This window comes from Zeus faber, assembly GCF_960531495.2.
Source record: "Zeus faber genome assembly, chromosome: 15".
NCBI lineage: Eukaryota > Metazoa > Chordata > Actinopteri > Zeiformes > Zeidae > Zeus > Zeus faber.
Window position 1 is genome coordinate 10,595,135 of NC_137194.1, and position 12,367 is coordinate 10,607,501.

Here is a 12,367-nt window from a genome sequence, read left to right on the forward strand (position 1 = left end):
GGTGGGACAAAAGTTGTTTTAAAAGAAATGCACAGTGAAGAAGTTTCCTCGTGAGGCTAAGCGAGTGCCCCGTCAGACGAAAATCAATCTCTGAGGGAATCGATGCAGCGGTGTTGGCCCTCCTCCTTTGTTTTGACTGGTGGCTCTTGTTCTCCCTTGTGCCCTTGGAGAGGTGGACTCTGTTTTTAAGCTCCGCAACATCTTAGTCACCCGCACTCTCAACCCTCCCACTTCAATCTCAACAGGATGCTTGGGTACATTGAAATCGGGACTTTCCAAAATATCCCCATTTAGTCTTGCCTAAGAGCTAATGAATTTTGATTTATTTGTTCTCATTTTGGTGTAAATTCAATACCGGTGGTACAATAGTTGGGGACGGGCCCCTTCAACCTGATGTTGCTTTAATTACATTCAAACAGTGTTAGAAAAAATATTTTGCTGAATGCCCTGTTTTATAATTGCCTAAGGGTATGTCAAGAGTGTGTTGCTCGAATCTCCCTCGACACATAAAGCTGAGCCTATTCCACGCCACTGTGGAGTCTGTCCTCCTGTATGGCTGCGAAAGCTGGACCCTTACACCCACCCTGCAGTAGTCCCTGGATGGGTGCTACACCAGAATGCTTCGAGCTGTTCTGAATGTGGACCAGAACATCCACATTACCAACAAGGACCTGTACGGGCAACTGCCAGGGCTCAGCAAGAAGGTAGCATCTAGGAGGATGAGGCTGGCTGGCCACTGTCACAGACATCGGGAGCTCCCGGCCAGCAGGCTGGTCCTATGGGAACCAACGCACGGGCATCGATCGCGAGGACGTTCAGCGCTTATGTATGTGGACGTCTTGAAGAAGGATGCGGGAGCTGAAAGCTCTTCGGAGCTGGCCGGGTGTATGGAGAACCGGAAGGATTGGAGACTCAGATGGAAGCTCGTCTGAGGACGACCGAGAGAGAAGGGCCTGTTCACATTCTACAGCATTGAGTCGATAGCTAGCCAGCAAATTTCTGACCCCTGTGAGGAAGGCGCCCTCGGTTGTCTCGCAGATGTAGTATACCGGCAACAGCTTTCTTTACATCATTCATATTCCAGGGCCTGTACACATACACTGTTTGAGGCTGGTTGTCCTCTCCGGCGTTTGGATTTGGCATTGCTATCATAGGATACCGTTCTGCACCGCTTATAGTCCAGTCCGGTAATTTTGGCGTTAGACTCAAAGGATTAAAGAATGTTTTACCTGATCACGTTTGGGGTGGGTTGGTGTTGACGTGGCCATCGGGATCTTGGCAGGGTAGTCTTGCAGGTCCGGGTATATTGATGGAGTTGGAGGGGCTGGTTCCTGGCGAGGAGGTGAGCAGGAGGACGCTGAGGGAGTGAGGAGTGACGGATCTGGTTATGGAGGAGGTCGGACTGTGGTCCGAGTTGTTGTCTCCATCTGTAAAATTCCTCATTGTCTCCAGTATGCATAAAATCGTTAGTTTCTGTTTTTTCATTTGTGTCCCTTCTCTTCCTAGCCTCTTCCAGCCATTGTCTTGCTTCCTTAAAGCCAAATTTTTCTTTGTCTTTCTTTTTTTCTCTCGCCTCCTTTGCAATATCAGCCACTAGCTGGTTACATTCATCCACATTCAACTTCCCTCTGAACCCATATTTCTTACTCCACCTATAATAGTATTTTGAATTTCTTTTGTCTTTCTCCTGCATAAATTTAAGATCTCCTTTGAGATTGCTTCTCGCGATTTTTCTGTTGTTGTTACCCATGGTTATTTATCCTGAATATCTTCGCTGTCCCTCGTGTCTTTAAACAGTTCCAAACTGCCTCAATCCCAGACTGATTTTCTTTAAGATAAGGCTAAGTCTCCAAGACTATGATAACCTTTACCTTCTTAAGTACCCCAGGTACTTTTCCTCAGGTCCCTGACCTGTGCGAGCGGACAGTTTAGTTTGTCAGTACAACAGCCTAGTTAACTATTTCAATTCATTATTTTATACTGAGAATTATTTTAGATGAGACCTTGCTTTTTCCTCTGGGTTGGTTCGCGCAGGACTCTGTCACCTGGTTCTCCTCGAGTGAGAGTTTGCCTCCCTATTTCCAAATCCCTTTTATTGAGGAAAAAAGAGGTGGAGATTTTTTGCACTTTTTGGTCTTCCCGGAGGAAAATCAAGGATGTTGGAGCCCCACGTTGGGTGCCAAGTTTGTTAGAAAAAATATTTTGCTGAATGCCCTGTTTTCTAATTAACAATGAAGAGGAAAAGGTTTTTGGTCTCAAAGTGAATTTATTATCTTGTACAAGAGCGGGTTGTTCAAGGGTTGGACCAGAGATGTGCTTAAGAGCAGATCTCTGGGATCAACAGTTTATTTTGGGGAGTCAGAGAATATATGGTCAGGCGTCACAGATTCGTACGTGTTCAAGATAAGGCAAACTCTGTGACGGTCGAAGGAATGAATTAATGTACAGTTTATTTCTTTAGATAGTTCACAGTGATTACTGTCTGTGGGAATTAACACTGTGTGCGGATATGTGATTACATAGATTTAGATATATTGTTACACACACAAGTTTATATGGTCATGGTAACATAACATAGTAGGGTAATTAATACAATTCCCATTAAACAGAGGTTGACATGTTGGAAATAAAATCATATAAATTCATAGGAAATAAAATAGAATCAAGAAATCACACAATGTTTAAAATCATTTGACTGGCTGTTGGATGGTCCCGGCGGTGGGTGCTGGGCGGAGGAGCTAGCCGCAGAGAGTCACCCATCGTTGCTGTCGCAGCTGCTTCTTCCCCGGTCCTCCGCCGGACCCCTAGGTGCTGCTGCTGCCAGTCGGGGCAAAGGCTAGTGCTGGGGCTGCCCGTTGACCTGTTGGTGGCTCCGGCACATCTTCGGACAGCCCTTCTGTGTCCCTTCCTCGTACCGGAGTCCCTGTTCAGGTGCCACTGTGGCAGTTTCGCCACCACGCGCCACTCAAGTGGCGTTTCCAGGGCCCTCCGATTTATTTTATTTATTCAAGTGTATCAGTGTATTCAAGTGTATTCATTCATTTATTGTATTCAGGTACAAATATTGTACATGCATTAAATTTAAAAATATATGTAAGCATATTGCTCTGTGTTATTATAACATAAATCCCTTTAATTTATCAGGATAAGAAACCCATGTTACTCTATCAATCAAAGACCAAACTTTTCAATGGAATAACAAAGACAGATATCATCAAACACAAGTTATTACATCGACTTTGTTAAAACTTTTTTTAGTCAAAGTTGAGAGGGACAGAAGTATGGTACAACAAATAATTGTGAGCTGCTAAGAACATGCGTGACAGATGTGGCATTTAACAAAAACAAATGGCTGCAGACAGCCTTGCAGAGTGCATACATTCAACTAATGAGAGATGGTTTTGATTACAGTAAACATTTGGCTGCATGAACACATACACCTGTAAACACACTGTTCCAGAACCTTTCCACACAGAGCTTCTTGGTGGATAATGCAATGATAAGTTATCAGAGGTGTGTGGCACTGACAAGCCAGTTTTTTCTCCGCACATTGCAGGTGCGCCATCGGTAGTTAGCCCCACCGACTTTTCCCAGGGTCATTTTGTTTTATTTACGGACCTCTCCGCCGCATCAAAAATGTCCCTCCCCGTCGGAGCACGGTGCCAACAGCGCCGTGGGCGGGAATGGAACCCAGGACCTTCTTGCTGTGAGGCACAGTGCAATGCACTGTGCCTCCGTAGCACAAAAATTGATATATGCACTATTTCGGTCTTGTCTGTGCTTTCATCAACAGATAATGAAAAAGCCAGGTAACTGTGCGTCTCTTTGGCCAGCTGTGTTGTAAGATTACCAGCTAGTTCCTTAACTGGATCTGCGATGGTGTTTCTTGACAAAAAGACATGTAGTCTGTATCTGGTCAGGGCACACCTGCTCACATACCTTTAGCGTTCACCACTTCAAAAATGCACCCTCTGAAAGGCATTTGGAAGCTTGGGCGATTTCTTCAGCCGCAATAAAGCTAACTTTCACTGCTGCATCATTTTTTGGCTGTAGCTTTTGTAAACATATTCTACTGGGATTGCGGTCTGCTTTTTAATTTTTGGACAATTTTATGTTTTTCTTGGAGGCTAAATTCAGCACACTTGGCTCCTTGTTTGGTGTCAAAATGCCGACATAAATTGTATTCCTTCATCACCAACACTGCCTCATAACACAGAAGACATTTCTCCTTGAGGCACAAACATGTATGCGCTTTCCCATCTTTCATTAAGTTGCCTTCCCTCTGCATCAATTTTTCTCTCGTTGGACATTTTTGGAATTATTTGTTGATCTTTTTCAACTCCCATTGCTTGTTAGAAAACGGCTTTAGTTAAATGCCGATATGGAAACACTGCAATCTAGCCACAGGATGCCGCCATTTCACAGGCCACAAAATGGACATGCATTGTGAGAGATGGAGGATGATTTGCTACAACAGCTGCTGGTCTGGCCCTGTTGTCTTCATCGGCTGGGTTATAATCACTGTCCTCTGAGTAAATAAGCGAGAAGGATGAGTAGATGTTCATTACAAGGGATGGCTAATGAGTCAAAATCTTTGATATGGTACCTATACTTGTCGGTTGTTACTGGTTCCTGAACCAGACACAACACATTTTCATCTCAACTGACCTGCTTGATCATCGATAGCACCAGCATCTACAATATCGTCCTCCTCTTCTTCTGCTGGTTGGGGCTCCTGAGGCTTCTTCGCCAACCTCCTCTCCTCCGCCACCTTCTGCTCTGCCTGACGACGGGCCACGTTCTTGCTTTTGGGCGGCCGCCCACGGCCCCGCTTCTTCAGAGGGTCCCCTATATCACACAGAGTGGTAAAACATACAATACGCAGAGCACTTAACACTGAACACAGCACACATCCTTCTGTTGTGTGATCCACTTGCACTTGCACTTTAACTGCTGCACGATCATGACCTCCATCATCTCCTCCAGCTCTGCTAGGTTTGGGGGGCGAGACACACCGCCCTCCGTCGTGACTGAGTCTCCCAACAGCCCGGCCTCGTTCGGAGGCCCCTGGGAGCCCTGAGGCTCCTCCTGGCTGGGGGAGCACTGCGGGGCCGCCTCGGGGTCTGGGTTGGCGGTGTAGGTGCCGCTGCTGCTGATGTAGGTGCCGGGCTGGCTCTCACTGCACTCCAAGGCCTCGGGGAGCCCGGCTGACCCTGCGGTGTCCGCGATGGGGTGGTCTGATGAGGAGCCTTCATCGGGGCCGTTGCTGTTTTCCGTATAGCACGAGTGTTGGGGCTGTTGCTGCGACTGCTGAGTGTAGTCTGGGTTCTGGTTCTGATCATCATCATCATCATCATCATCTTTGTCGTCATCATCATCATCATCGTCGCCATCTCTAGCTTTGTACTGAGAACAGCCTGGCTGCTCTGAGTCTGCAGCTCCAATACAGTCCCTGCTGTACTCGGCCCCATACTGACGACTCGTCTGAGAGAGGTGGTCGGCGCTGCTGTTGATGTAGCTCCGTGAGTGATGTGGCCGCTCTCCGTCAGCCTCCGCACACTCCAGGTACCCGGCGCTGCACTCCACCACATAGTGACCGTGGCTGGAAGGGTTTGAGTTTGCCCCGCTGCACGTACCCAGACAGGTCCTGGCCACAGTTGTCCCCGCTGTAGTTGGGGAAACCTGACTGGGAGCGCGTCTGGTCGGGCTCTTCTCTGGAGCACTCCACGGGGCTGATCGGGCTGACTGCGGCTTTCCTCTGGGTAGCCCGAATGTCCTGGTTGGTCGGGTTCCAGGTTGCTCTGCAGGTCAGGATGGAGGTCGGACCTTCTCCTTAAGCCTTAATGGCGGTCCGGCTGGACATTCACCTGTCGGTGAAACAGTTTAATTAAAACATTTTTAAGCCTTTAACTTTAATGTTCTGTTTGGAAAACGTCACAAATTTCAGAGAAGAAAACAGACACATTAGGAGTTCTCCTCCGAATCCATGGCTGCTCACAGAACATGCATACACATACGCCAAACACCATGAAAGTCACTCAAAAAGTGCTGTATATCATTACATATAGGATTAATTTCCAACAAAAATAAATAATAAATAAATAAATGACAAGTCACCTTGTGCAGTCAAAGGGACTAAGCTCTCAATACTAACATTAAAGGTTGTTTTTTTTTATACAGTAAACAAAAAGTTAATGCCACTTATGATGTGGTGCCATTTTATGTATCTGCATCTCATTTCGATAATATCAATTATTTTCTCGGGAAAACTCAGGGCTGAAGGCTAAACATAGCAGATCACTTTTAGAATAGTATTGACACTTTCCTTTTAATCAGCATGGTGTCCAGTAATACCACTCCTAAATATCAACTGTACTGCTGATGGGTATCTGAGTAATCTGTGAATTGAGTAATTTGATTAAGTATACTGTAAGTATAAACTATATATTTGGTTGCCGGGCAGATGTAAGTGATAGCTCTGAATATGGAAGGTTATGAATTACTTATTTATAACAAAAGGTTATAAACTGTTTTCCCCAACTGTAGAAGACAAGTATAAAGAGACATCAGAACAAATACTGAGATCACAATTAAGTAATAAATATAGAGGAAAAATTGGTCCTACACGAAAAATGTACGATTAAAATGGAAAGAAACAAAATCATCAATTGTGTATCAATTCGAAATGTAAAAGCAAATACCATGGGGTGTGTGGACTGATGCAGAACTTGACAAATATTGAAAAGATAAATAAACATACAAAAAAATAAAAATGTATTCGCTGATGTTGAAATTGACACCTGGAAATTCAACTTAAAAGACTATTTCATGACTTTTCATGAAATGGAATACTCTGGTTTTAAACAACAAGGGACGCAATCAAATGAGGTTATTGGGGGAAAAACGTATCAACGATGGGGAAACTTTCGGCAAAACCAGTCCTCGACCCGTCCAAACACGCACCGCGCGGGGAAAGTGAACTCAAACCGCTGACGTCAAAAGCCCGACACCTCAACGTCAACAGACCGCCCGAACCCCCCCCCCCCAAACACACACACACAGCCCGCGATTCGGCGCTATTGTTTTCTTACCGTGTATTTCGGAGTTGGTCCGCGTCTCCCGCTGTAGAGCGGCTAAACAGAAGGGAGATTTGCGAACGATATATATATATATATTTTTTTTTTCCGCCATTCCATTCCGGCGCCATGAGCTTCTCCTTGCCTCGACCAGCCGGATCTTGTTTATGTTCTTGCTGTAAACGTATTTATCCGCCTCGATTGTCATTCTATATTTTTTTTATTAATGTTTGTTGGTTTTTTTTTTACTCATTTTTACAACGATTAATAATGCGTCATATATTTGGCGAATATAAGCACATGTGCGCAGCGACACGGGATTTCCCTGGATGTCGTCCATAATGTGTAGTATTCTGTTTGTCGTGTACTTTGCTTGGATCGCAATAATAGTCATTTGTGGATTGTGCTACAGGGCTGGATGATATATCGATTTAATATAGGTATCATTATATGACACTAAATATCGTTTGGGAGATTGTGGTAACGTCGTCGTATATTTAAATGTTGTCTGTAAAGCTGCATTGCAGTAAAGTCATCTAATGCGTTTGGTCATAATATCCACATTGCTAGTTATTGGGGTTTTTTTTGCCTGTAACTATATGAAAGCAGTCATCCGTAAAGTATTGTCACAATCAGTATTGAGGTATTCATAAAAAAACCATGTGATTTTCTCACTATTGCAGAGCCATATTGTACAATATCCACTCTAGTCTTGTCGTGTGTGTGAGTAAATACTTGAGAAAGGAAAGTATTTTGTAATTGTTTATTGGAATTAAACTTGGGAGTAAAATACAAAACAGCTCATTTTTTAAAATATAAATTACTTCAGTGAAGGAGACATGCAATGCCATCCAGTGCAAAAAAGTGGCATTTAAGCCATTTTCACTATCACACACACAAAAATATACAAAACACACTCTTGGAAAAGTAGATATTGCTTTAAATATCAATACTTTAACTGTCTGAACCTGTCAGACATAAACAAATAATTTCTCAGCATTTAAGCTGATTTGATGGAGATACTGCTTTTAAAACATCTGGGCTATGGTTATTTATGGGCCTAAACCTGTAGACGTCTATAACCAATCTTCACAGATTAATTGGTCTGGCTCCTGACATATAAGAAGTGGTGCTGTGCATCACACAGTAGGCCTACATTAATGCCATCCAACAATTGCCAACCTAAAAAAGCACTTAATTCAAACAGTTCTGTCGATGAATACCGCATCACATTCTACTTGTATGTCACAAAGCTTTGCAGAGCATCGGGAGGCTGGTGCTCTTTCAGTACACATGGGATGTGGACGTGTCCCTTAGTAACTGAGGCCACTGGAGTCTGAGCACTTGAGGAGGTCATACTTCACATAGCCCACCCGGTCCACCTGTCGGCGGGAATTCATTCGCCAGTAGAAGCGGTCTCGGCAGAAGTACATGTGACCTATGGTTGAAAGATTCACTTTGTCATATTGGAAGTACTGGAGGATTTCTGATACGAATATATAAGTCATTGTAATTACAGACATATGCGGAACGAGATTAAATATTTACCTTTGTATTGGAATACATCATGAGCATCATTGGGGACGCCACCAAAGACCACGTCTGTGTAGCGGGGATACCCTCTGTCAATTCTTTGGGCCTTCATATCAAGCCTGGTTTGATCAAACATGGCAAACAGATTGTTAAAATACTTATCCCACTCTGCTGCACTTCATCAAACATCAGCATCAAATTGGCAAAAGGTCCGGAGCTGGGGCGCTTGTGTCACCAGCCCAAGTTTAGGTCTACAAATTTAACTTATATTCAAATAAACCCTGACCTCCAGAAGTTCTCTCCACTGAAGAGTAAGACCTTTCCTGTCCCTCTCTGCAGCGATCCCTCCACCTTCTCAATGCTGCTTGGCAGGCCCAACTTCCCTAAGGCACGGGGACCGAGAACACTCTGTCTCGTGTACACCCAGAATCTAGTTCCTATAAACAGTGCAAAGCAAACAGTTATGCAAGGTTAACCAGCATTATTTATTTGTATGGTGAGATTACATTCTCATCAAATTGTATGAACCTTACCCGCAAAAAAGTAGATCTTCTTGGTCAGGACGTCCTCAAAGGCAGTGTCGATGGTAGCTGGAAGAGCCGGCCACCTCTCAGACATGGCAAAGGGGCCGTTTAATTCTTCGTTGTTCTTGCTTGACATTCTCCAGTAATGTCTGTTGGAAAAAGGTCGTTGTAAGAACAAATATACAACATATTTGTACTCATGTATTTCGCAAATCAGAGAAAGATGTGTCTACTTACCCATCCTTGAAGAAATGCAGATCTTTTTCAATCACTGTGATAGCGTCAAATTCTGTCACCTGGCAGACGTCTTTGGTTGGATCCACGGTTCCCGGGGAGGTAGTGGTACTAGGTTTTGTGGTAGGTGTGGTGAAAGGCCCAACACTAGGGTCTGTGGAGGGGGTGTGAGCGGCCGTGGGCTTAGGAGGAGTAGGATCAGGTCCAGCTTTAGCTCCTGAGAAAAATAAATTCTTGTATGAGAAAAATCGCTTCAGCGAAGTTGAAAATTTAAAACCTGTTGGTGGTTGTGGATCGATTTTATCATGGATACTAGGAATACCAGATGATATGCAGCATGTTGATTTATCCTAATCAATATTTCGTACCATATAGATATTGAATGCCTTCGATGTCGTCTTCATGAAGGGGAAACTTTTCCATGTAGCTGTACATGGGGTACATTAGAGCGTCTCTGATGTTGGAATGATCAAGACCCAGTGCATGACCAAACTCATGGGCTGCCACCAGGAAGAGACTGTAACCTGAGAGGGACAGCAAAATATTCTTGAGTTAAATATTTAACCACAAATACAGCATTTATTTATTTTTCTATCTATCTATGTATTTATCTATCTATTTCTTTCTTTCTTTCTTTCTTTCTTTCTTTCTTTCTTTCTTTCTTTCTTTCTTTATTTATTTATTGATGTTACTCACCCTGATCAGGACATAATCCCCATTTCTTGTCCTCATCATAGTTGTCAGTAGTGCCACACCAAAGCCTGCCATCTCCCCGACCCTCACTAGTACAGGATTCATACTTCTTTCCCAGGAACACAAACGGGAAGTGGCAGAGCTCTCCCTCCGAATTCCCACCAATCACAGCCGTGTCTGCTCAAGCATAACAATAGCAATAAGAAGAAAAGTCCTTGTGCCACCATTGTCCTTAACCTATCATGCAATACGGATGTTTGCCACTCACCTTGACTGGGACAGAATCCAAATGTCTTGTCATTGTCAAAGTTGTCTGTGGTGGAACACCAGCGGTAGCCGTCACTGCGGCCCTCTGTGGTACAGCTGTCATAAGTCTCCCCCAGAAACACAAAAGGAAAGACACACTTGGCTCCATTCGCGTTGCCTCCAGTTGTGTATAAAACTGTCAGGGCAACAAACAGGAGCAGAAGGGCACATGTTAAGATGAGTGCTGACAGTTGGTCACAAAAGCAGCTCAAGAGTCTGACCTATGTTCCCCCCAAAGTATAAATTGTCAATCTTACGTTCACTGGGGCAGAAGCCAAATTTCTTGTCCTTTTCATAGTCATCTGTGGTGGCACACCAAGGCAAGTTGTCAGAACGACCCTCAGTGGTGCAGCTGCTGTAGGACTTGCCCTCGAACGTGAAGGGGAAGTGGCACAAGGCGCCCTCTGCATTCCCATAAAGTGTCTTCACAACTGGAAAGCAGAAGGCGGATGTCATTTCATTGTCATTATTAAACCTAACACTAGGAGGAGACCATGATCCATGAATTACTAGTAATATAATAAAGGTTTGCCATTTCTGGTGTACTTGGGTTTGTGTTTACCTGGTCCTTTGCCCAAGGTCCAATACTCATCATCATCAAAGTGGGCATCACCCTGGATCCCTTCACCGGGGGGATAGGCGTGGGCCAGAAGACCATCCTTGCCATCAAACGGATATGGGTCTCCATGGTCTAGCATATATTATCAAAGTGAAAGTTAATGTGTTTTATTATCCAGGTTTTAAAAATAATGCCTACATGTACTAAAATGCCCCACTGCTGCTACCCACCGGCTTTTCCAAACGAGACCATGATGTCGGCGGTCCCATCGTAGAGGCGGGTGAAAGTAAGCGGCGTCACCTCACTCCACACCTTGAACGCTCGGGCGAAGGCATCGTCGGTCAATGAGGGTCCCATATCTGGGGAGTAGTTCAGGATCCTGTGGAGATAAAAGGATTAATGCCATAAATTCACAATCTTTACAGATAATTGATAGAAAAAGATATAAGGCATGTCAATATAGGGCCCGTCTGGACATGCCTCTGGCCACAGCATTACCACTATAATTTGAGATGGAAAACTACAATTAAGAAAAGGTTGTATGAATTGGCTCAGAATGATTTCTTGGGAGTGGGTCTCTCCTCTCACCTGTAGGTGATGTCGTGATGGTCCCATTTAAGTTCTCCCTCAAATGTCGCGTAGCCGCGGACATCAGGGACCCCACAGCGAGGCTGCTTCATGGCGTCCAGAGTGGGTTTGTCCAGCTGCCCTGTCTCCTCCAGACCCATCTGCCTCTGCATCCTCTGCACAGCTGTGGAGGTGGACTGTATGGACTGAAAGCCGCTGCGATGCCGTGTGTCCATGTAACCAAACTTATTCAGGTAATTCTGTTGGAGAACAAGTCAGAACACTTTAAATTACCCCATCTGTGCTCACTTAGCAGCACAGCAGGCACTCAAAACAAAATTGCTGTATTTGCATTGGAATCAAGACAGACAGCTTCATTTGTCTCACTTTGGAGGCGTCTCCTACACTTTCTCCACAGTCTAAACAATGTTGTGTGAATGGCAACGTAAACCAGCAATCTGATACTTACATCTGCCAGCTCCTTATCAGTCATGTTTTTGACGACATCTCCCGGGAAGGTGACAAACACAGAACTGAGGGGAAGGCTCCATCCCTGCAGTGAGCACATCCCCAACACCAGCGAAACCAAAGCAGAGTGTCTCATGGTGAGACCAAAGTTGTTTTGAAAGAAATGCACAGTGAAGAGAAGGTTCCTCGTGAGGCTAAGCGAGTGCCCCCACAGACGAAAATCAATCTCTAAAGGGAATCGATGCAGCGGTGTTGGCCCTCCTCCTTTGTTTTGACTGGTGGCTCTTGTTCTCCCTTGTGCCCTTGGAGAGGTGGACTCTGTTTTTAAGCTCCGCAACATCTTAGTCACCCGCACTCTCAACCCTCCCACTTCAATCTCAACAGGATGCTTGGGTACATTGAAATCG

At 44.7% G+C, this 12,367-nt stretch overlaps 1 protein-coding gene across 1 annotated transcript; it reads right to left on the reverse strand.

Annotated features, from left to right (window-relative positions):
• Positions 1 to 7,919: 7,919 nt before the first annotated feature.
• Positions 7,920 to 12,096, reverse strand: mmp9 (matrix metallopeptidase 9; the record flags this gene model as incomplete). Its single annotated transcript, XM_080014955.1, has 13 exons — positions 7,920 to 8,514; positions 8,625 to 8,728; positions 8,896 to 9,046; positions 9,143 to 9,282; positions 9,371 to 9,584; positions 9,736 to 9,891; positions 10,064 to 10,237; positions 10,329 to 10,502; positions 10,624 to 10,797; positions 10,929 to 11,057; positions 11,156 to 11,304; positions 11,514 to 11,752; positions 11,962 to 12,096. The coding sequence occupies 13 exons, from the start codon at positions 12,094 to 12,096 to the stop codon at positions 8,390 to 8,392; spliced, it is 2,064 nt and encodes a 687-aa protein (XP_079871081.1). The 3' UTR covers positions 7,920 to 8,389.
• Positions 12,097 to 12,367: the final 271 nt, after the last annotated feature.